General features: G+C 36.8%; 1 protein-coding gene across 2 annotated transcripts in view; it reads left to right on the top strand.

Moving 5' to 3' along the window:
- The first annotated feature begins 5505 nt into the window (after positions 1-5505).
- FAM169A (family with sequence similarity 169 member A) overlaps positions 5506-26045 on the top strand; it is a 72889-nt gene continuing 52349 nt past the window's right edge. The window contains exons 1-4 of one of the 2 annotated variants that reach the window (XM_003407957.3): positions 5506-5637; positions 6720-6819; positions 7346-7431; positions 11191-11362. In XM_003407957.3, coding sequence (XP_003408005.2) covers positions 5506-5637; positions 6720-6819; positions 7346-7431; positions 11191-11362 — 490 coding nt within the window. Of the gene's footprint in view, positions 5638-6719; positions 6820-7345; positions 7432-10558; positions 10711-11190; positions 11363-26045 lie in introns of those variants that run through there. The other variant, XM_023545549.2, reaches the window with a different exon arrangement.

The following is a 26045-nucleotide window of genomic DNA, read 5'->3' as shown; positions in this document are numbered from 1 at the left end:
GCCTTTCTAAATATTTATAAACATTTTTTCTTTTCCAGTCAACATTGAAGAGGTTATTGACAAGTACAGCAGCTGGGCTCTGCAGTTTTGTTTTTTTTTTAATTGTGGTAAAAATATGTATAACAATTTAACAAGCATCTTCCATTTCAACATTTTTTACATGTACAATTTAGTGACATTATGTGTATTGTGCAGCCGTAACCACAGTCCGTTTCCAGAATTTTCTATCGCTCTTAACAGAAACACAGTGCCCCTTGGCAGTGACTCCTTCTCGAGCCCTCCTTCCTGCCCCTGATAACTTTGGTAGGTCTACAGTTTTTATTTCAGGTAAATATGAAATGGGAAACTTTTTAAACAGGATAATCTGGACTAGCTTTATTTACACCTACTTAAAGAACTAGTAGCCCAGTATTTGACATAGACCTTAAGTTTGGTTTTTATTTAACTCTTTAACAGGGAAATTTTCAAGTGTACGCAAATCAAGATCATCTCCACAATGCATTTGATAAATCTCTTAAGTTTCTTTTAATTTATATTAATTTTCACCCTCCTTTTTTATTTGAACTTCATGTTATATATTTGTTGAAGAAACTGAGTTCTTTTAAATTTGGGTGACTGCATGTTTAAGGCATCTCTGAACATGTTTTTCTAGAGGCTTGATTAGAGTTGATGCAGTTTTCTTTTTCCCACCTAATTTTTTGTGCTAAGTAGCTCATATTTATATATTGTCTTTTCCCCATATTTGTTGTCGATTTTGTTTCTGCTGAGTCTCTATTTTTTTCTTGTATTTTATTTTGATGCGTGGGATAGTTTGTCTCCTTTGTGGTTACCTTAATATTTACCCCTATTTTTCTAAATCTAAACCTAACTTTTATTTGTTTGTGTCGCCTTGTCTTCCTCTCCATATGAAAAATCTATGACTGCATTTCCTAGTCCCTCTTTATTGTTTTAATGTTGTCTTCTTTTACATAATAACATTGCTGTTTCCGTGTTGTGAGTGTTTTTTTATCTGATTTATTTTTGTGATTTCCCTGTCTGGGTTGACAGTTGATTGCTCTGTCCGGTGTTCTAGTCCTGGGTCGATATCTGATACTATTGATTTTCTAACCAAAGAACTCCTTTTGGCATTGCTTGTAGTTTTGGTTTTTATGAATTCCTTAAACTTCTGTTTATCTGGAAATATCCTAAGTTCACCTTCATATTTGAGAAACAGTTTTGCTGGATATATGATTCTTGGCTAGCAATTTTTTTCCATCAATGCTTTATGTAAGTCATCCCATTACCTTCTTGCCTGCATGGATTCTGCCGAGTATTCGGAGCTTATTCTTACTGACTTTACTTCGTAGGTGACTTTTCATTTACGCCTAGCTGCTCTTAAAATTCTCTCTTTATCTTTGGTTTTGGCAGGTTTGATTATAATATGTCTTGGTGACATACTAAAATCTACCTTATGTGGAGTTCGATTAGCATCTTGGATAGATACCGTCTCATCTTTCACAATATCGGGGAAGTTTTCTGCCAGCAAATCTTCACAACAATTCTCTTGGTATTTTCTGTTATCCCTCCCTGTTCTGCTACTCCAATCACTTGTAGGTTATTTCTGTTGATAGAGTCCCACATGATTCTTGCGGTTTCTTCATTTTTAAAAATTCTTTCATCTGATTATTCTTCAAATATGTTGGTGCAGAGTGCTTTATCTTCAGGTTTACAAATTCTGCCTTCCCCTTGCTCAGTTCTGCTCCTCTGACTTTCTATTGAGTTGTCTACTTCTGTAATTTTACTGTTAACCTTCTAAATTTCTGATTGCTGTCTATGGATTTTTCCAGCTTACTAAGTTTTTCATTATGTTCCTGAATAACCTTTTTAGTTTCTTCACCTACTTTATCTGTGTATTCCTTGGCTTGTTCTGCGTATTGCCTCATTTCCTTCCTGATGTCTTGAAGGGTTCTGTATATTAATCTTTTGTATTCTGCCTTCGGTAATTCCAGGAATGCACTTTCATCTAGAAGATCCCTTGATTCTTTGTTTTGAGAGCTTGTTGAGGTGATCATGGTCTGTTTCTTTATGTGACTTGATATTGACTGTTGTCGCCAAGCCATCTGTAAGTTATTGTATTAATTTATTTTCTATTTGCTTACTGTATAGTAGCTTCTTGCTTTGTTTTGTTTTGATATGCCCAAATGAGTTGCTTGAGTGAGCTAGCTTGATTATTTTCACCGTTGGAGCTCTGACATCCTGTCCCCAGATGGCTAGAGCTGTTACCAGGTATATCATTCTAGGATTCCATTCACTTTTCTTGTATGAATTCAGCTCAGGTGTCCAGGTAGCTGATCATCAAGTGTGTGGTACAGGCTCTGTCCTATAGGCTTAGAGGGGCAGGGGTGATTGTAGGTACTAGTCTGGTTGCAGCAGGGTGTCACACTCTGAACAAGGCAGGAGGCTGGGAATCATCCCCCAAGTGTCCCTGAGGAAAGCGTGTCCCTGATCCCTAGAGCATACAGGTGGGTGGGTTCTGCAGACGGACCATGGGCATCCAGTGTTTTTGTGTAAGAACTGGGAGGTACCAGTTATCCTTGGACCCCTGCCACAGGTGGCTGGGTGACCTGAGTGGAACTGCCAGTCCTTAGGCTCCTGATGTGGGTAGGTGAGGATCTTGTTGAATAGGCAAAGCAATTTCAAACATCAAACACCCACCTCTCCACCGCACAGCTGAAACAGTTATAGCCTGCCAACAAGGGCCTATTCTCGTGAAATAGGCCCACACAGGTCCACTCAGGGGGGAAAGGTATTCAAAGTCCATGGACCATTTATGCCTGGAGAGGAGCCGCTTCTGTCCTGAGCTCCCCTGGTTAGTGGAGCTGGCAAGTTACCTTTCCCCCCAGTTGTGAGTTTATTCCTTCTCCAAGGCCAGTAGGATGGCTCTAGGCGCACAACAGGGCCTATCTCAGGCCCAGGGAAATCAACAGTTGCTGAAGCCAGCTTCGGGGCGGGGGGTGTGGTAAAACATGCGCAAATACTTAGCTTTTGCTGAGAGCACCATTCTTCTCTGGTTCCGGAGGTGTGAGTAGGCTGTGTGGCTGACTGCTTCCCCGTGAGGAAACTGCGGCCGAACACTACTACCAGCCCACCGCAGCCGCTCCAGGAACGGTACCTGAGGGCTCCTGGCGATTCAGGTCCAGTAACTCCTCTCCGCTTCTGAACCGTCTCTTCCTCCCCCTGCCCCTCAGTTCATTTTCTGATTTTGCCTTTGATGTTCAGGGCTCTTAGCGTGTCATAAATACACTCGTTTCACTTGTTTTTTGGGCCTTTGTTGTAAGAGGGCTCGCCGGAAGCATCTGCCTGTTCTGCCATCTTGGCCCCACCTCCCTGATCCAGTTTTCTTGTTACGTCACATCAGAATGCATATGATGTCCGCCTGTCTCACTATTAGGAAGATTGATTAGCCCGGGTACGTAGGCCTAGCAAAAACAAGTGCATGTGTCCAGCCAAAAGACATGTATGGAAATGTTCACAGCACCTTTATTCAGAATTGCCAAATACTGGAAACAAGAGTTCGTCAGCAATAGAATGGGTAAATAGATTATATTTATATATGATGGGATACTACATAGTGATGACAGGAAATAATTAACTGATAGAAGCAACAATATAAATGTTTCTCACAGAAACAATGTTGAGTGAAAAGAGTTAACATGATAAAGAGCATGCTATATAATTTCAGATAAAAAAAATTAAGAAAAATGGGCAGTGTCTCATTTGAGCATATCATGAGACAGACCAGTGAATCATTACCACCTATTAAAAATTGCATTCTGTCAGTGACGGAGGTATCTCCTTTATCATACACTCAATTTCCATAGGCATTTGGGTATGTTTCTATATAGTGTTCCGTTGTTGGTCTATTTGTGTACTTATAGCACATTATTTTAATTACAGAGGTTTCATAAGATGTTTTAATATCTGACAATGCTAACACCTCCCCCCAGTCATTACTCTGCTTTTTCAGGGATTTTCTAGGTATTCTTGTTTATTTTTTCACATTAACTTTGTAATCAACTTGTCTTGCTTCAGAAAAAAGGATTGCATTTGAATAATAGATTATCTTGGGGAGAACTGGTGCTTTTGTAATGTTGAATCTTCCTTTCCAAGCACATGGTTTATCTTTACTGTTAATAACTTCTACTTCTTTCAGGAATGTTTCATAGTTTTCCTCACATAGGGTTTGTACCTTTTTTTGTTTATTAAATTTAATCCTATTTTATGTTTGCTGTTCTTCATTTTTTTCTCCATGATTCTTACTGGTTATTGTATATATGAAACTTTTGATTTCTGTATGCTGATTTTATGTGTTACCTTTTTACCAATTTTTCTTAACTGTTTGGAATAGTTTTTCCATTGATTCTTTTGGGTTTTCCAATTAAATAATTACATTTGTTGCAAATTGAGATGGAGGTAGTTTTACTTTCTCCTCTGTCCCAGTCCCCATTTGTTATGCCTTGTGATTGCTCTCTCTTACCTAATTGCATTGGCCAATACCTACACAATGCTGTATAGTTTTGGAAATACTTATTTTTCTTGACTTAAATGAGAAATCCTCAAATATTTTCCCATCAAGGTGCTGACGTTTCTAACAGCTATATATGCGTGAGATATAATTTACATACCATAAAACTCACCCATTGTAACTGTACACTTCAGTGATTGTCTTTTTTAAAATAAATTTGTAGAGTCGTACATCCATCACCCCAATCTAGCTGTAGAACATTTCCATCATCCCAAAAAGTTTCCTTTTGTCCTTTTACAGACTTTTAGGTTGAGGGGTGTCTGAAAGTGTATTTGTATGTATGTGCGTATGTGTAGTGTAGTGGTTAAGTGCTATGGTTGCTAACCAAAAAGTCGGCAGTTCGAATCCACTAGGTGCTCCTTGGAAACTCTTTGGGGCAGTTCTGCTCTGTCCTGTAGGGTCGCTATAAGTTGGAATTGACTTGATGGCAGTGGGTTTGGTTTTGGTTTTGATACATATAAAACCTGTTGCTGTCAAGTCGATTTTGACTCACAGTGACCCTATAGGACAGAGTAGAACTGCCCTATACGGTTTCCAAGGCTGAAGTCTTTACGGAAGCAAAGTGCCACATCTTTCTCCTGCAGAGGGGTTAGTGAGTTCAAACTGCCAGGCTTTCAGTTAGCAGCCAAGCTCTTAACTACTGCACCACCAGGGCTCCTTCCTATACCTATATTAATATATTTATCATTTAAGGAAGTATCCATTAATTCCTATTTCATTTCCTGTTTTTAGTACGAATGAATACTTCAAAAAATTTTTCTTTTAGATGTACGTGGTTAAGTCAGCAGGCCCAAATTGTAGTCTGTCTTTGTATGATGAAATAGAGAAGCCCCCTTATAATAAAATATTGCAGTGTTACAATAAATAATGTTTTCTATTAGTAAAGGAAGTTGGCCTTTTATATTCTGAATTGTTTTGTCCTATGTTGTTTATTAAAGACAATGGCGTTCCCTGTGGATCTGCTAGATAATTGCAGTCATGAGGAACTGGAAACTTCTGCTGAAGATTACATGTCAGACCTAAGGTGTGGTGACCCTGAAAATCCAGAGTGTTTTTCTTTTCTCAATATTACGGTAAGGCATCTATAGTGAATTTATTCAATCTTTTTAGTTAAGTTTATTTATGAAATCAGTATTCTTTTATTTTTATCATTTTTAAGTGCTAGTCAGTGGTTGTGGGTTAGTCTTTCATTTTTGAAATCTTTATCAGAAGTTTATTTAGTAAAATGGGTAAATACTGGTTGCTTAGCACAGCAGCATGATCAGCTTTTTAAAGGACAGACTCCACAGGTTATGGCTTATTATTTGTCTCGTGCCTTTAAAATTATGTATGAGTAACTCACCACTTCTGCTAAGACTGGTTACCATATTTGAGCTAACTCAGATTTACTTAAGATTTGGAATTTGTGAGTTTAAAATGTTTTCTTAATTTAAAAAATCAGCAAAGCACGAAATTATGCATTTTTCTGTTGTGACACTTACCTATCTGTAAAACTAGTAAAATCAAAGTTTCTAATTAGTAAGCTGTGATATATTGTCATAGAAAGATCGTTAGACTCGGAATCAGTAGAGTTCCATTGTGAATTGATGATGGGCAAATTCCCTAACTTCTCTAGATCTCAGGTTCTTCTTTTGAAATACGATGTTGATGTAACTGACCCTTTAAAGTCTCTTCCAACACCAATATTTTATAATTCTTTGAATGGTAATAGTGCCTGTAAATGGGGGATTAGTTTTTGATTAAAGAAGGCAGAGCAGTTTTAAAGTATGTCATGTATTTTGTTGGAAAAAGAAAGTTATTTAATTGGCTCTTTTAGTAGAATATATTTTTCTCCTCATGTTGTCTAAATAACAGTCTAAATAAATAGTCAAGTATGGCTATTTTTGAATGACTTTATGAGCCTTATCACAGCTTTTGTTTTTATTTATATATGTGGCTAGTTACAGTAATGTTTATTGAAATAAACTTTCATTTTTTTCCCAAGACAATAATATTCCTCCAAAAGGGAAGCCTGTCTAGATTTACTGTTTTTAGAGGCTAGAAATACTGTCTTCTATGAAATGAAGTGATAGAATTAATGTAGGAAAAGCTTAATAATTTGCCATGTGTTTTCTTAATAGACTCTTCACTAATCTTTAACCAATTGTCATTTCAGATTCCTATTAGCTTGTCAAATGTAGGCTTTGTACCTCTATATGGTGGCGATCAGACCCAGAAAATTCTTGCTCTTTTTGCACCTGAGGATTCACTCACAGGTCTCTTTTTTTTTTTTTTTTTATTAATTTTGATAAAGTGAGGACTTTCTCTGCTGTTAGAAATTTACTGAAAGGAAGCTACATGTAGGAATTTGTTTTTAAAAGAACTTGTTTAAACTGTACTTTTAGGCAACCTAATTCCCAATTGCTAAAATTAAATGCTTAATGACTGAAATCAAATAAAAATGGTATAAATGGGACCACACTGTATTATAATATAAAGTATGGGTATATTTATATAAACCTTAGAAACCCTGGTGGCGTAGACCCTGGTGACGTAGTGGTTAAGTGCTGTGGCTGCTAACTAATGGGTCAGCAGTTCGAACCTGCCAGGCGCTCCTTGGAAATTCTATGGGGCAGTTCTACTCTGTCCTATAGGGTCGCTATGAGTCAGAATTGACTTGACGGCACTGGGTTTGTGTGTTTTTTTTTTTCTTTTAATATATAAACCTTACTTGCTAAATAGTAATATTACATACTTTTAAACTTAAGATTTAAATGCTAATAATCATTTACTTTCTTTTAGCTGTGGCACTTTACCTTGCTGATCAGTGGTGGGCTATTGATGATATTGTGAAAACAGCTGTCCCTTCTAGAGAGGGGCTTAAACAGGTATCAAGACCCTATACTTTTAAAAGCTTTCTTATGAGGCCATTTCACAATATGTTTCCCATAAACAGTGACTAGTTTCTGCAGTTATTGAGCTCATCTCCATTTTAATAGAACCAGGTTATATTAAACCTGCAGAATTTCATTCTTAGCATGTAACTGGCATTCAAGTTGGGCTTCTTTGGTCTTATGTGATTTTAAAAGTATCTAGGAATTTGATGAGGAAGAAAGAATACCTTTGGGTTTAGTTGAGTTGTGGCTGCCTTTTTTTTTTTTTTTTTTATCAACTTTAGCTTCTGATTTTCTTATTCTAAGAGGAAAAGCTACTTCTCTAAGTGTGGACGTTGAGATTCTCTGCCCCTTGGAGACTGACCAGGAAGCTTGCTCCTTGGGTGGTCTATACAGTGTTCTAAACAGTGACCAGGTTTGTGAAAGAGCAAGTGTTCCAGTCTTTGCAGGGTAATGGTAGAAGCCAGCCGACTGAAGAGTGTTGCCTGAGGGAAGCTGGTTTTTATTGCTAAAGGTGAAAGGGCTTAAGAGACTTCTGTCTGATGCTCTGTTTATTAGAGGCTAAATAGGACAGGATAGGGAAAACCCACAGAAACTAAGGTTTGAAATACTTGAGGAGGCAGGCAGAGTTAAAAAGTGTTGAACTATTTGGTGTTTGGGAGAATGTGATTTACAGTGAAAGTGGCAGGAAATTTTGACTTGGTAGAGATGCGTTTGACTCTTACGGAGAATACTGACTTTTTGGAGAAGTATTACTCCATTCTCTGCAGAATAATATGGAGAATTCCTAGAAATTAATAGGTGTGGGAATCCTTATTAATTAATCCCAAGAGGAAGAGACCCTTGTGAGGGGAATAGAGTAGACAAAAATATGTACATACCCTGATCTTCTTCCTTTAGACCATTTCTAGGAGAGCCAAGTCTGTAAAAACTTGTCAAATCTGCAAGGTGCCAGCTGCTTCTGTTGATTCTTGAGGGACAATTGAAACAAGCAGAAGAAACAAGGAAAGCATGTCTAGAGATGATGAAATCCTGCATTGAAAAGTGAGAAACTTGCAAGTTACTGGGGTGTTTTAATTTCTTCCCTTTGAGTTTGGAACTTTGAAAGAGATAGGAGGATATGAGAATAATATACTCAGTAGGGTTACCTCTGATGTTGCATTAATTCTTTTGGAATGTGCCTAGAGATACCAGAATGATGGGCCCATCTCACAAAGACTAGGAAGAATGTCTGCTTACACCTGGAGATTTGCCAGTCTTACAAGGAACTGTGAATAAAAAATAAAGGGGAGGAGGGAATTAAAAAAACTTGCATAAAGCCATAAAATTTGGAGGAGTAGATGGCAGGAAGAAGAGTGTAACTTGGTCTCAGGAACAGATATAATAGATAATGAAAGGAGGAAGCATGTTTGTCAAGAAAATAAATCTCCTGCGGTGTTAAATATGATTGAGGTTTGATGCATTATAGAGGACGTTTGGGTGTGTTAAAGAGTGGAGAAAGAGACTATTATTAGGATAGTGTATTGTAGCCTATCTTAGACAAGTGAAGAAGCTTCAGATATTGATTGGGAGGAAGGGAGAGGAGTCAAAAATCAAAAATAAGGCTATAAGTATTTGGATTCGTACAACAGGTGTTCTTCAGCCTTAATTACCTTTGTGACAGCATCACCTCTTAAGAGGTAGAAAGGGAGGCTGCTTTTCTAGTTAAATCCTGGTCAATAAGGGACAGTTGGTTGATAAAGTTACAGGAAGAAGTAACCATTCTTCTGTTAAACAAATATAAGACCTGGAACAAGTGATTTTATTTCTGTAAGCCCATTTTCCTCTGCCTTATAATGTTATTGTGAAAATTAGATGAGATGATGAAATAAAGATCGTAGATAATCTTGTACCTGAAACATAGTGCTCGGTTATATAAAGGGAGGTCTTCAATGGCATCCTGTTAAACTTTGTTCTTTTTTCTATCCTGGTTACCATTTTTGAGGAGCCCTGGTGGTGCAATGGTTAAGTGCTCAGCTGCTAACCAAAAGGTCAGCGGTTTGAACTCACCAGGTCCTCCACAGGAGAAAGATGTGACATCTGCTTCTGCAAAGATCACAGCCTTGGAAACCCTATGGGACAGTTCTACCCTGTCCTGTAGGGTCACTGTGAGTCAGAATCAGCTTGATGGCAATGGGTTTGGTTATCCGTTACTTAGATGGAGACATAAATGGCATGCTTATCAGTTCTGCAGGGCACAGTGCTGAATGGGACAACTAATCTGTGAAAGGCAGAAATAAGAAATAAAGAGAAGGATCTAACATGACGAAATTAAATAGGGATAAATGTAAAGTAATACATGTAGATTTAAAAAAAAAGTAACTGTACATGGACACAATGAGGACCAAGCTGAAACAGCAGTATGTTTGAAAAAGATTCGGGCTTTAGTTAATTAGAAGTAATATCAAGGTAAACAAAAAAAGCTAATAACACCTTAAGTTTATCGAGAAAAGTCACCTCGTCTCAGCTGTGTCTTCACTGTTTACATCTGCGGTATCTGCGTGCCAGTTGTGAAGCCATGTGGGATATCTGGAATGGTTTGAAAGGAGAGGACAGGGATGGCAAGAGTAGCCATTTCCTTCAGGGGTTCCTGATGATTAGCTTTGCTGTGAAATTTAGGGGAACAGCATGGCTGTCGTCAAATATTTGTAGGCTGTAGTGCTCCAGAATATAAAAGTACAGTATTTGGGAAACAGATTTCAGCTCAATATGAGGAAGAATTTTATAATGGTCAGAGCTGCCCAAGGATGGAATAAGTTGCCCTGTAAGCTAGTGAACTCTTCGTTATTTCATGCGTGTGTGGTCTATGAGATCTCCTGCCAGGGATATTTTTGAAAGTAATGTGTATGCGATTAATCATTTCTCTTTCCATTTAGTTAACTAAAGAGCAAACAATCATTAAGGTGATTGGGGAAAGTAGAACAGAACTCTCGTTTTTAGCAGTAAAAGATGACAATGGGGAAAAACACTGATGTCAGAAGGATGTGGTTTCCCTGTGACCTTGTAGCCCTGCGTGTAGGAAGTGTACCTTTTCCATTCTGTGACCATCCCTCTTATCTGGTCTGGCAGAGGGTGTGTGTGTGGGTGTGTGTGTGTGCACCCATGTGTGTTGGGGGCAGGGAAGTATTCGTTATAGTTAGCACAGACAGGGCTATTAAGTGAACGTTTTACTTGGAAAGGATGAGACAGATTGCTTTCCCAAGAGCATAATTATGGCTTTGCTCATCAAATGAGGTAATTGTCCTGAAAGTGTTAAGGGGTGAGAACGAAGCTATTTTTTATTTTAATGTCAAGGCTGAAAAGGAGTGAAAAACATTTGAAGCAGTACAAGAGGTGGGGGCAGCAATTGGGTGGTGGTGGGGGCGGGGAGGGAGACCCTGGGTCCTGGCAGCTAGAAGCAGAAAGAAAACACTGAGTGCTGAAAGAGGAGATGTTCGTGGAACTGGCACGTTGGAAACTGCTTTTGTGGCCTGTGTTAGAATTTTGCTAAGAGGCATTATTTCACGCATAATGTGTGTCTGTAGAAGTGGATATTATTGGTATGAATGATTAGTCTTATCTCTGTGATGATAAAATGTTTTACAAACCATTTTGAATGTGTTAGAGCTACCTTCAATGCCAGTATGAGCTGTGGGAGTAGGGAGCAAGGTAAACAGCATCTCTGAATTGATGCATATTGTAACTGCTGTGCCCGGTGTTTGACTCTCTTTGTAGGTGAGCACTCTTGGGGAGAGAGTGGTTCTGTATGTTCTGAATCGAATTGTTTATAGAAAACAGGAAATGGAGAGAAATGAGATCCCATTTCTGTGTCATAGCAGTACTGATTATGCTAAGATTCTGTGGAAGAAAGGAGAGGCCATTGGGTTTTATTCAGTTAAGCCTACAGGTGAGTGTTTAAAAGTTCTTTAAACTCTGTATTATGGAAACTTCCTTTTTAGACCCCCAATTGTATAAATATCCTTGTTAAATTAGTCTCTAGAGAGCAAGTTGAGGTGATTTTACTTACTATTTGTGGGGACTATTTTGTTTTCTGTAAAAGTGAGGATTGTTGGGAAAGTCTTTTAAAAAAGTTTAACAGAGAGGAAGTTTCCTCCACATATGTAGAAAGGTGGTTGTACAGTTGAGCCTCAAGTTTTTCTGTTATCCCTTCCGCTCCCTTCCTTCCCTTTATTTAAATGTTGTTTACTTTGATTCCACTGCTCTCACTATTGCTGCCTCCTTTTAAAACCCCAGTCCACCTGTGGTCCAAACGTGTATCCCTTTTCTGCTTAGCCCAGCTGATTCAGGCTGACATATTAAAGAGCAGGTTGGCTGGTTAGTAAGAAAAACAGAGTGCTTTAATATATATGGAAAATATAAACAGCTTTGAAATCGTTTAGCTTCTGAAGTTCGAATTTCTGATCTTAAGACCCAGCTGTACCCTACCCTTACAAGCGTAGTACAACTGCACGCTTACTGTGCCTGTTTTCTTCTTTCAGCCTCCTGAGAGTCACTGGAGCCAGAATAGGTTCTGGCTACCTTCACATTCTAACCTACTTACTCTGTGCACACCCTCTGCCCCGCCCCCACCTTACAACCACCAAATAAAAAAGCCTGCCTTGTTTTGCACCTTAACTGAAAGATCTTTCACAGAGGACACACATTGTTTTCCTTTCTTTTTTCCATTTCAAACCTTCCAAACTTAGCTCTTCTGGTCAGATTCATTCTAAAGATAATACGAAATTCACTGGATCACTCTTTTCACAAGATTTAAACTAATGTCGTTTGAAATGGTTTTACTTTGTAGTAAATACTTTGGATCTCTCTTAGTATGCTGTTTTATTTTTATGTAAATCTCAAATAAAACCAATGTTTTATGTAACTGCAAGAAAGATTTCATGATTCTATACGGGGAGAATCCTAATGCTTATTTAAATGGAAGCTTTCTGCTGTATTGTGTAAAAGGCAACATTCCTTTTGAAAAAATAATAAGTTTGGAGCTGTAGTGTGATTTCATTACTTTATGCTTTATTCTATTAATGGTAATTCCCATGGTAATTGAAGACTTGTTGCTTCTCAGATTGGTTCCAGGGAAATTTCCTACCTGAGACGTTTGAAACATGTATGAGTTCTTAATACCTTTTTATTTAGGGCTTGCTTTTGATGAGGCGCAATGGTTAAAAGCATAGCATTCCCCTTTATTATTTGTGATCAGTATTTGATTCTAGGAGTATGCTTCTCTTCATTTTATGTATATTTTGGGCTTCCTCCTCTCCTTTGGGACCAAGCCTCCATCTTTGCTTCTTCTGATCATTAGCTCCATTTTATATCCTCAGACTTCTAAGTGCTACTGTATCCACCACTTTGGGCACCTTTCAAACTTCATACTAGTTGCCTTACAGCCTTACTATTTATTTTAGTTCTTTACTACTTTAAACTCTGGCTCTTACCTAACAATGGAATTAGATGTGTTTATAGGGTTGTTGGAAACCCGGGTGACACAGTGGTTAAGTGCCACGGCTCCTAACCAAGAGGTCGGCAGTTCGAATCCACCAGGCGCTCCTTGGAAACTCTATGGTGCAGTTCTACTCTGTCCTATAGGGTTGCTATGAGTCGGAATTGACTCCATGGCAGTGGGTTTGGTTTGGTTTATAGGGTTGTTATAAGTTGGGATCAACTCTATAGCACACAACAAAAACTACATACTATCCTTTGAATAAGTAACCATTTAATTCTATCCAGAAATGCTTTTTCTACAAAGGAAACCCAAATAGAATAAAATATTTTGGAAAAAATGTCTAAAACAAGTACTAAAACATTTGGTTTAGGAGTATTTCTGATATCTATATCAATATGTCTATATACTAATAGCAAAATATTTTAAAGATATTTATTACGCAGATTTATAGCTGAATGAGACTTGTGAAATTATTTTTTATTAAATAGCAAACCAATATATGAGAATATTAATTGGGACATAAAAATAGCTTTGACATGTAAAAGAAGACTTTGTGAGGTCACATTCTTTTATAACCCATTGGTGAGTCTATTCCAATTCATGGTGACCCTATAGGACAGAGTAGAACTGCCCCATAGGATTTCCAAGGAGCAGCTGGTGGATTCGAACTCCTGACCTTTTGGTTAGCAGCTGAGCTAACTGGTTAACACTGTGCCACCTGAGCTCCAAATTCTGTTATGGTACAACGAAATTCAAGACACTATATAAATTCTTTTTTGCCTGAAATAAAGAGATTGCTGTCAAGAACTTAGTTTTTTTTTGTTGTTGCTTTGTTTTAGGCGGGTTTTTTGGGGAGGGGCTTAGGTAGATATTTTATTATAAACATATTTGTGCATTTTTAATTTTTTTCTACTCATTTTTTATTGTGCTTTAGGCGAAAGTTTACAGCTCAAGTTAATTTCTCATACAAAAATTTACACACATATTGTTACGTGACACTAGTTGCAATCCCTACAATGTGACTGCACACTCCCCCTTTCCACCCTGGGTTTCTTGTGTCCATGTAATCAGTTCCTGTCCCTTCCTGCCTTCTCAACCTGCCTCTGGACAGGAGCCGCCCATTTGGTCTCATGTATCTGATTGAACTAAGAAGCACATTCTTCATGAGTATTATTTTATGTTTTATAGTCCAGTCTAATCTTTGAAGAGTGGACTTTGGGAATAGTTTTAGTTCTGGGTTAACAGAGCATTCGGGGACCATGGCTTCAGGGATTCCTTCAGTCTCAGGCCATTAAGTCTGATTTTTTATGGGAATTTGAAGTCTGTACTCTGTTATTTTAATGTCTCATTATTTATCCTTTAAGGTAGTTTTTCATTATTTTTCCTTGTTATTTGTATGATCTTTTACACTTTCCAAAGACTCCAAAAATACCAAATGATTCGAAGTGGTCTCTATTAATGTTTATTTTGCAGTTAAAAGGGTGGCTTCGGGAAATAATTGCTTGGGTTTCAGAATTTATCTAGCTTACTGGTAAAATTAGTGTTTTCATGTCTTTGATCAGGAATTGTTTACTTCGTGTACTGATTCTGTTATCAAATATTTTGAAAAAGAACATGATACTGAGATTGAAGATATTTTTACTGTTTTGAAGTTATGGGTAATTCTTGAAAACTCTTGTTAATGTCTCCTCATGTTCTTAGTTACAGTGCGTGTTACAGTACACACGGTGGGCTTAGATCTGAGCTTAAATGCTAGGGAGAGATCACAGCAAGGAAAAGCAAAGTGATTCATAACGTAAACAACTACCACCACCACCCCACCAATCCAAGAAAGTGAAAGGATTCATAAGAAATTTGAAAATATACCTTATTAGTCCTCCATTCTCTTTCATTTACGTACCCCAAGAATTCGAGTTTGAACTTGAAAGAAATATTAATGAAATAATTGGAACAACTTATTCAACCAGTCCAGTTTATTATTTGAAACTCCACTGCTCTTCTGTCTCCTGTACAACTCCAAGGTTATCTTTAAAAAAACTAAGATATGATGTAATGCAAAGAAGATTTGAGTATTATCCCAGAAATTTTGGGTTTAATTATAGTATTGCCGCTAACTTGTAAGTTATTTAATGACTTCTCAGGTTTTACTATTCTTCTGTAAAATGAGGGGCTTGGACTTGACCAGATGATCACTGAACCAACTAGCTCTGAAGTTTTTGGGTTCTGCACTTGGAAGTTAGAGCATGAATGGGCTGAAATTCGTGGTCTCAGAACTGGCTTTAAATTAGAAAACTGGATTTAAAGAGGTGAAAGACCATTGTAGTAAAGGAAGTACCTGCAGTCTTGTCAAGAGAAGGGTCAATGGAGTAGATGAATATATAGATGGGTTTATCATCTAAACCTTAATGCATAACCATGGGGTATTATGCTGTGGTACTATAGGAACAAAAGATTACCTCTCACTAGGCAAAATTATGAAAGCAGTCTCAAAAATTCTTCAGCTATTCACTTATGTATTAGTATTTAGGGTCAAATGCTTTTTGTGGCTCGTTTCATTCTCAGTATGTTACACTCATTTTTTAAGGTTATCTATAGTTTCAAGTTGGGGGATTACCTTGCTGTTAACTCCGTATGCATATACTCGACGACTTCTAGATTCTCTTAATTTTAAAAAGAAATAAGATAGATATGTAATGTGTTGTCATGGTAACAGGTGCACGGTTTGTATCAAACTGGGGTGTATACAGTTTTTTGAATAGCATTCCTTTTGGTTAGCAGCTGAAAGCTTAGCCAGTGCGCACCAGGGCTCCATTTCTAAGGCTATGATGATTTAATTATAGTAGTTATATAACTGATGAGAAACAGCTGTTTTCATGTATTTCTCATGGTGTTCCATGCCTTTTGGCACTTAACTCACAATCTACTTGGATAATATTTCTTTTGTAGTTGTCATTATTGCTTATGGGATATGCCATACCTTCACAGGATGTGTGGCCATCAGTTCAGTCCCTTCTGGTTGTCAAGTTTGGTTTTCATTATACTTGTCGATCTTTTAGGCTTTCAGAAACAGATCATGCATAATAATAAAAAGCACCAGTTATTGAGTGCACTATGCCAGGCATCAATTGCGAAGTTACAGTTTATGTCTCTACTTTCCTATATTCCAGTTTTACAGTGACTTGTGATCTTAAAGCCAAGTTACGTTATACCCATCCACATGATCAAGGACATGCCCTCCTGTCCTCGCCCTTCTCAAGTTACTTGGTGAGAGGAATTCTTATCTTGGTAAATGGAATTATTGATACTATACTTCTTACCTTTCCAGTGATGCGATAGATTGACCAAGTTGATTGGACATATGGGAATAGAACACTCAGAGTGCTACCTCCTCAGGACTTAAATCGCTAAGCAATCTTTCATTTTTCGTATGTTTTAGGGCTGACAGTATGTCTTGCATTCTTTCAGTGGGACCAATTCCACTTTCTGCATGTCAACAGTAGATTTTAATATGTAGTTTTCTGAGTGATAGAAGAAGATTGCGATAGTATTATTGGAACAGTGGTTGACTAGTTCTCTCAGCGTCTTTCTGTGTTGACCCTTTTAGACTGCTTTGAATAAAGGTACAGTGTCATAGAGTCTACAGTGCCATAAAATCTCACCATCTTATATAGTTGTGAAATTTTCATAGCCCAAAGCACATGTTCTGTTTTCTTCACCTCTCAGTTTCCTGAGCCAGCTCAAGACAAAGTATGTATTGTCACTTAAACCCAGAACTCTTGGTTGATTCTATTTGTCCTAGGATAGGTTCTGATACGGGGGTCTCTTAAATATTAAGTCCATAGAATTTTTCTTAAAACTTGCAGGCTGAGGGAACAATCTTCTTACCAATCACAGAAGAGATTTGTCAACTTATGTGTGATGCGTGGTACTTGCCTAGGAATGTTAAATCGTTCTTATCAGTAATAATCTAGGCGGAAGTTTAGTAATCTTACTTTGAAGCTTTATTTTAAGCCATTTTTTAAAAATAAAAATAAGTGTATCAGGGTTTATGTATTGAAACTTTTATTGTATTTTATAATTCTAAATTCTTAGAAATCATTATCTCCACAATAATATAGCTACATGATCATACTTTCCATTTACTAAATAATAATTTCAGCAATAATAATACTTCAGGGCATATACATACATTGCCAGTATGGTGAGTGGTGCAATTTCCTGAATTTCTAGGTATTTCATATTATAACATCTTTGACTTTTTTGTTCATAAGTCAATGTACTCTTTTAGTCAAAATCTGTTCTTTTAGCCAGCCTTTTAAGTGTAATTTCAAATCATGTATGTATTACATCTTATAAGTATAATTCCATATTTTTTTTAAGTTTCCTCTTACAGTAGAAGTTGTGCCTCACGAATAATAAATAACTTAATTCAGAGTTATTTAGATCCAGTAAAAATTAAGTTAAGAAAAAGAATTTAAGAATTAAATTAGTTTCTGCGAGTAGAGGCCATTTCTTAGAAGTAGAAAAATCTATACCCTCGTTGTCTACATTTTTCCTCTTCTGAGGATTCAGAAGGGAAAGTAATATATCTTTCCTCCAAATATTGGTAGCAACATTTGAGTGGAAACTTAAAACATGTAAAATAGTTAAATACGTAAAAATAGACTCTAAGAAGTGAAGACCATTGCTATTATCTTTATAACTGCTGAATCTCAGAATTATTTGGCTTTATTTTCTCAAATATAAATATATTTGAAAACTATGCCTAGCATATAATTTTGCTGCCTTGACTCCTTTATTTAAAAGAATTTGTTACGTTTGATAGATAAGAATTTGCTAATTTTTCTTTATTACATAATCATTCAACCAGTTCTTTATCGTTGTGAAGCTTTCAGTCCTTAACCTTTGATTAGTAGAAATATATCACAGGAATATTTTGTACTCATTTTTTTTTTAATTCAGTTCTGAGGTTCAACAAATAGAACAGAATTATAATATTTCTTTTGTTCTTTAAATAAAACAATAAGCAGACTGTTCCTGGTAATTTACCTTAGAAAGGAAATGCCTGAGAATACGTTTTTCTTTTTTAGAGGTAAATATATTAGTTAACACTTTCCAGTCTTCAGAGTTTTACCTATTAAAATGAAATACTTTTCAATAAGAAAGACAGCCTTCCACCCCAAGAAAAAACATGACTATCTTTCCAAGTAAAGAATAATAAAACATTTCAGATCAAGTTCTATGATTTAAAAAAAATTCATCTGGACTAACTGAAAATTTTATCCTAATTATCTTTAAGAGGAAAATTTGTATAAGGATCCACCTACTGCTTTTAGAACCATTTCATTATAAAATATGAGCAAAGGAAGATGCAATATGTATGTGTAGTTACTCTGTGGCTTCATATCCTTTGCAGGTGCCCACAAGATTTTATTTAGACTGTTTTGAGGGACAAAGACTTTACCTGTCTCTGTTTAAATCCAGTACAAGTTTGTTTTATAGTTATCTTTTAGAGGACCTGTCTCTGTTTAAATCCAATACAAGTTTGTTTTATAGTTATCTTTTAGAGGATCATCTTAGTTCTCTGTTTATGTGAGGAGGGGAACCTCATTATTTCTTTCCTTTGCACCTAAAGTAGATAGCTTACTTTGTGAAATGTGGGCTGGGCAACAAATAGAGAACAGATAATATGTCTTAGGAAATTTACAACTCATTGCTGGTCTTAGATCTGCATGATCCCTTGTATTCACAGGAGATCACAGATACTAAACCCATAAATACCTTTGTGTTTTATGGCATAACATTAAGGATTTAAAGGAAAGCACTTGATGAAAGATAACTGAAAACTTTCATGGTTGCAAAATCAGATACTACAGCTTTTTTGTCTGGGAACTCTATATGTGACAAAATACTTATCTGGAAAAACAGCTTAGAAAAGGATGAAAGTTGCAGAGGGAGGTTTCTTAAGACAAAGATGAGAGTGGAAAAAAAGGCTTAAGAATTGTTTTAGATAAGGAGTTTTTGCAAAAATCGCTGTACGGAATATTACATATTTAGTTCATGCATGGCACCATTAAGTATTCATTCACCTTAGACACGAGCTTTGTATTCAGAATCTCCAATTTTTATTCATAACTGGGGATTGAGACACACACATCCTTTTGCAAAGGCTTCTCAGGGGTTTATAGTTAAAATTTAGATGGCATATGGAAGACTTAAATCGGCAGGCGTTTGTGGGGTGTGGCTACAGCTTGATGCTTTGGTTTAAGATGGTGGAGTGAAGCATGCATCAGCCTCCACTCCCACTGGCAACATCACCAAATTGTGATCAAAAAAGTTTTTAAAGCGTAAGTTCAAAATGGCAAAGTGAATAGGAGTGAAGGTAACAGCAACAAATTTTATAAGCTAGAAAATGGGTGGACATGTGGTAACTGAATTCTGAGCTGCCAATGGAGAAAGCAGAAAGCAACCAAATATATATATTGCAGAACCTTTAAAAGTTTCAGTTACTGCAACACTGGGTACTTCTGGAAGGTTAGGCTAAAAAGAGAAGGATTGATTGAAAGTCTTCTCCCTAACATAGTATAGCTGGACTATACCCCCAGCCTTGCCCTGGCAAAAAAGAAAAATACTCCTGGAGGGCACTCAAACACTTTGAGGTATGATGGCATAGTTTGTTCTAAGGGACTAAATTACCAGATCTACAACATCTGTATTTGCTTTTAATTAAAATCGATCCAGCTGAAAAAGTGCTTGCTAACAAAATGTTTCTTTCTATAGTCTTCCGTCTTCCACTTTTCAGAATGAAGATACACCTTTCATATATCCTTCATCTTACCATAGTGTACTAATCTGAAGTTGTAAAGACTTCCAGAAGTGCCACCAAAAACAGTGGGGGGGGGGGGATTCTGAATATTTTTAGATCCGTGGAGAAAGTGATTGAATTTAATGCAAGTCCCAGTGGTTTTTATTTCTTTCTGTAGTAGTGAAAGAGGATATAATTGAATTGTCAGGTGTCAGATTATTAAAAATAGTTTTCAATGATAGATCACTGCGTGATAACTCTAAGAGAAATCTCGGAATTGAGTAACATTGCTCTAACAACTTTTTATGATCCCTTTGACTTATTTATTTGGCCATATTCTTATGCATTTATAGCCATAAAATAAAAAAAATAAGAGTAGAATTAATGCTGAACTCTGTGTCATTCTAGTAGTAATATTCATTCCTGGATTCAAAACCAATAATAACCATAATAAAAAGGTAAATTCTGTCTATCTCATTACGACATGTTGCTTCATTAAAATTTTAATTTTTGCTTAATAATTGGTTTTCCAGATGTGTATTTGTTTTGATCCATTGTGTACTAATATTAATTATAATAATAATTCAAGATTTCTTCTGGATTGATACTTAGCATTTGGTTATAGGAGATTTAAAAAGTTATATACAGAAATATTTGCGGAGAAGAATTATTGGATACTCTATAAATAAAGTTTCAATCAAAAAAATGTTACATGAAGGTAATGCTCTGTAGAGTATAATGGAAATAGAAGTTCAAGGAGAAAAAGGAAAACCGTAAAATTTGAGTGTTACGGAATTGTTTAATAGTTCAAGAATATTCAGTGGATGATGACAGGTATCAAATAGCTATAGTTTTAAAGAGTTCATTTGATAACATTTGAAAGAGTGATGTAGTAGTTCTTCTTTTTCCTTAAGTCAGTACTGTTTATTTTTGCAAAGGGAAAAACTGGAACTTTACAGTGGGGAAATCTGGCAGACACCATGTTAACCAATGGATCGTGGTTAATATCACCTGTAATAAGACATCCTTGTACCCCTTGATACTGTTAAGGACACAACATCATTTCTGTGTATTTTTACCCAAAATACGTGACTTTTAGTTTAATCATAAGAAAACTAGACAAAGTCAAATTGAGGGTTATTTTACCAAATGTTGTTGTTAGATGCCGTTGAGTCAGGTCCAACTCGTAGCGACCCTGTGCACAACAGAACGAAACACTGCCCGATCCTGCGCCGTCATTACAGTCATTGTTATGCCTGAGCTCGTTGTTGCAGCCTCTGTGTCAATCCACCTCACTGAGAGTCTTCCTCTTTTCTGCTGACCCTGTGCTCTGCCGAGCATGATGTCCTTCTCCAGGGACTGATCCCTCCTGACAGCATGTCCAAAGTATGTAAGACATGGTCTTGCCCTCCATGCTTCTAAGGAGCATTCTGGTTGTACTTCTTCCAAGACAGACTTGTTCATTCTTTTGGCACTCCGTGGTATATTCAGTATTCTTCATCAACATTCAGATTACAAAATAATTTGCCATTAATGTCCAGAAGTGTCATATGAAAGAACAGATGGAGGGATGGTCAAAGATGAGAGGAGACTAAGGAGACATGAAACTAAATGCAGTCCAGGATCCTAGATTGGCTTCTGGAATAGGAAAAGGACATTAGCAGAAAAGGGATAATAGCGTTGCATCAGTGTTAATGTTCTGATTTTAATGATAGTACTTCGGCTATGTAAAATATTAATATTAGGTGAAGTTGGATGAAAGGTAAACTAGAACTCCTAGTAATATTTTTGCAACTTCTCTGTAAGTCCAAAATTATTTTTAAAGTAAATAGTTTTTAAAAAGTTGACAATATGCCGGAAATTACTTCCTTTTTATAATTGTTGAAACTTAAGATGAAAATTTGAAATGTTGTCAAAGATGTGTGAATACGTAGTATTTCAGAATTATTTTAAGGGTTACATAAGCAAAAACATTTTAAGGAGTTTGACTAGGCTAAGAAAGGGGGAAAAAATTTGAAAACATCAGTGTGATTGCTTCCCCTGGGAAATGACCCTGGCCAGATCATCCTGTTGTGAAGCTCACTGGTTGTAAGCCCTACCATGCACACAGAGCTTCTAAGTGGTTTTTGAATGTCTCATTTTTAACTATGAACGAACAGCCGTAATTCACTGGTATGAATGATGGAGATCAAAACAACAAGAACAACAAAATAAAAACAATTTGGAAGAGACATATGATGCAAAAAATGGTCCTTAATGTAAGAGTAATCATTGCATTCATGAAATGAGAACCCAAAAAACCCAAACCCCCCCCCCCCAAAAAAAATGAAATGAGAACAAGATTTATTAAAAGAATGCTCATAGGGCTCTTGGAAATTAAAAGGTAAGAGCAGAAATTGAAAATTCAATAGAAGGAAGGTAAAGTTGAGGAAATTGATCAGAAAGGAGAAGAAAAAAAAAATGATGCAAAATAGGAAAAACATAAAATTAGAGGAACAGTGTGAATAATAGATGTTTGTTCCAAAAAAAGAAAAGGAGAGAAAATGGAGAGAAGAAATCACCAATTGGAGTAACTCAAGAAAATTTCTCAGAATTGTGGAACATACATTTTCAGATTAAAAAGGCCGACTGGACATTATCATGATGGCTTAAAATAGACCTATACCAAGATACATTATTGTGAAAATTTCAAAACCTGTGGGATAAATGAGACTTTGTATGCCTCCAATGAGAAAGATTTACATAAAGGATCAAGAATCAGAATATTAGCTTTCTCAACAGCAAGAATGAAAGCTAGATGTAAAACAATGCGTTTAGGGTACTGAGGGAAAATGATTTCCAATGAATTCTATACCCAATCAGATTATCAATGAATTATGAGAGTAAAAGAAGGAAATTTTTAGATGGTCACACTCAAAATAATTTAACTTCTTGTGTACCTTTATTCTACTAAAACAAGAAGAATATTGAGGAAGCAGGAGCTAAACTTAAGAGAGAAAGGAGATCCTGAAATCATAGCTATACCACAGTTCTAGCACTGGTTAAAAATTCAGTTCCTTGGTCACACTGTGCTTTAAATGCTCAGTGGCCACATGTGACTAGCAGCTACCATATTGGACAGAATAGAGACAGAACATATCTGTCATTACAGAAAGTTCCATCATTTGGCTGATCTGGATTGCAGCAAATCGAAAAGCTCTGGAACACTGATTGAAGAACATGGAAATGATAGAATACTTGATGTGTTTGAATCCAGTTAAGATTTACACAGCTTTGGGAGAATTTGGGGGATAAATCAGCGATAAATAATACGTAATTAGTGATGAACCATTATTAAGGCAAATCAAAAAGCATTGCAGGAAAGGAAAAACAATGCTGGTATGGTATGTGACTCTTGTCAAAAGTATTTACATAGTCAATGCAAATATTGAAATTAATGTAAATACTGATGATCTAACTAAAATTACAAATTACTGTGTTGGAATAATGGGGCAATGTATAGGAACTGCCCTTATGGTGGCTGGGGTTGGAAAGTATGAATATATGTAGGAGATAAATTCACATCTTCCATTCTGGGAAGTCAGTTGACGGAAATGGAAAAATCAAGAAGTAAAAATCAGGAGGTAGTAAGTTATCAAGAGGAAGTAAATACCAAAAAATCAGTTAAAAGATTTTAGAGTGATTGTTTCTGGGAAAGGGAAAGTGTGGGGGGGGGGGCGGGGGGGCGTCAGGGAGGAGATCATGGGACTGCTTATTTTCTGACAAGCTGAATTCTAAACCATATACACATATAACTTTGATTAAAAACAAGTAAATTAAAAAAAAGGAACTAAGCCTGGAGTCTGATAATGTCTATCATAAAACTAGAGGCCCCTCCTGTGGCAGATAATGATGAAGGCCACCTGTTAAAGAGCTACAGTAACGAGAAAACTGTTAAAGAAAAAGCCTCATGCTTCAAAAAACCACTGGTTGATTCAGTGGAAGTTTTGTAACTTTTTGCCTTATGTTGTGAAATAATGAAATATGTACATTTGTGTAAATCAGATATCCCGTTTTAGTGTAAGCAAACTGAAAGAAAAAAAAACTGAAGACACTATTCATTAGCTTTGATTTTGAAAATCTACTATTTGGCTTTAACTGTGGTCTACCTTTGAAGACTCTTATTTTGGGGAAGCTGTATCAGAGAACCATTTTGAGAAAGCACAATCTTATCAACAACTACTGTAAGTCAGATTGTTGACACACTACTGAAGGGATCTGTGATCAATACTAGGGGATGTATTTTCGGTTTTATAATCTCCATTTGAAATCCAGTTTAGAATGGAAGCATTTTTTCCTTTTCGTTTACTAGTCAGTTTTCCTCATGACTGTCAGACATTTTTATTGTGAGCTGTATATGTGAATATCCTTACTTTTTTGGATGGATCACTCACTTCCTGGTTACTGAAGTTCAGATTTTGGCTCCTGTGCTTTAAAATTATTTTAAGGAATAACAAACACTGTGATATAAAATGATATAAATTGATAGTGTAGCTAAAGGAAACAGCTGAAGTTGATGTTGGAGAAAGATTGAGGTTATATTTTTAGGGACTTAAATATAACCTCAATCTTGGTCTGTCCAGGTGTATGTAATTCTTAGGAAAATGAGCAAAGGCATGCGGTAGTCCCATCCTGCGTGGTGCCTATCTGAAATGTGTCCTTGGAAAATGAGATTGCTACTTTGTTCAGGTGAAGGTCTAGCTATCTGAAAAGGCATATGCTTTCTAATAAGAGTTTTACTTATTGGAGTAGAGCTGAATCCATTCTCAGTGGAGACAAGAAGATGACTGGCCATGGATTCAGCCCTCACAGCACCAGAACTCTGGTGAATAAGACAAAAAACTATACCCAGTACAAAAAACTGTAGTCAGTAAAAAAACTAATTGTAATTCAGGTTGATAAGTAATGTATTGGAGCTATTAACAGTGATAGTCATTGAAGAGTGGCAGTTAATTTTGCGTGGAGGAAGGTGTCACTGAGGAAAAGCGTATTTTCTTAAATCATTTTTTATTGTAACTCTTCATGAAAGAAACGTGGGTTAAAGTCAAGCATTACGGTTGAAACAACATGGGCTTGCTATAGCTTGGTATCTATTCATCAGAGTAGTTGGATGTCTCTAGGAATTTTCTCTGGTATCAATAAAACAGGAAAACTGCAAAAACTCCACTTTAAATCCAAGCAATAGAAGAAAAAATGTGCTGAATGACAATGCTATAATATTATGTCATTGTTATTTATGCTTCTGGTTTAGCTGTGGGAATTCTTTTTTTTTTTTTTGATGTACTTTAGTTGAAGGTTTATAGAGCAAACTAGTTGCTCATTAAACAATACACGTAATGTTTTGTGACATTGGTAGTTAACCTTAAAACATGTCAACACTCTCCCTTCCTTGACCTTGAGTTCCCCATTACCAGCTTTCCTATCTCCTTCTAACTTCCTGTCCTTGCCCCTGGGCTGATTTGCCCCTTTAGTCTCATGTCCTTTTATGGGCCTGTCTAATCTTTGGCTGAAGGGTGAACCTAAGGAGTGACTTCATTACTGAGCTAGAAGGGTGCCTGGGGGCCATACTCTCAGTTGGAGTTTGTCCAGTCTTTGTTAGACCGGTGAGTCTGGTCTTTTTTTTTTTTTTTTTTCTGGTAAGTTAGAATTTTGTTCTACATTTTTGTCCAGCTCTGTCCTGGATCCTCTATTGTGATCGCTGTCAGAGCAGTCGATGGTGGTAGCCAGGCACCATCTAGCTGTGCTGGACTCAGTTTGGTGGAGGCAGTGGTAGTTGTGGTCCATTAGGCCTTTGGACTGATCTTTCCCTTGTGTCTTTGGTTTTCTTCATTCTTCCTTGGTCCAGATGGGGTGAGACCAGTGGAGTATCATATAAATAGACATACAAGTTTCTAAGACCAGACACTCTTCACCAAAGTTGAATGTAGAACCCAAAAACCAAACCAAACCCACTGCTGTCAAGTCGATTACAACTCACAGTGAACCCTATAAGACAGAGTAGAACTGCCCCATAGAATTTCCAAGCAGTGCCTGGCAGATTTGAACTGCCAACCTGTTGGTTAGCAGCCATAGCACTTAACCAGTACACCCACCAGGGTTTCCTGAATGTAGAACATTTTCTTTGTAAACTATGTTAAGCCAGTTGAGCTAAGTGTTTCCTGAGACCATGGTCCCCACAGCCCTCAACCCAGTAATTTGGTCCCTCTGGGAGTTTGGATGTATCTGTGGAGCGTCTGTGATCTTGCCTTGGACAATTTGTCTTGGCTTTGCCAGTATTGTGTACTTAAC

Source organism: Loxodonta africana, chromosome 2 (genome assembly GCF_030014295.1).
Source record: "Loxodonta africana isolate mLoxAfr1 chromosome 2, mLoxAfr1.hap2, whole genome shotgun sequence".
Taxonomy (NCBI): Eukaryota; Metazoa; Chordata; class Mammalia; order Proboscidea; family Elephantidae; genus Loxodonta; species Loxodonta africana.
Note: the sequence above shows the minus strand (reverse complement) of the source record. Positions and strands in the feature narration are given on the sequence as shown.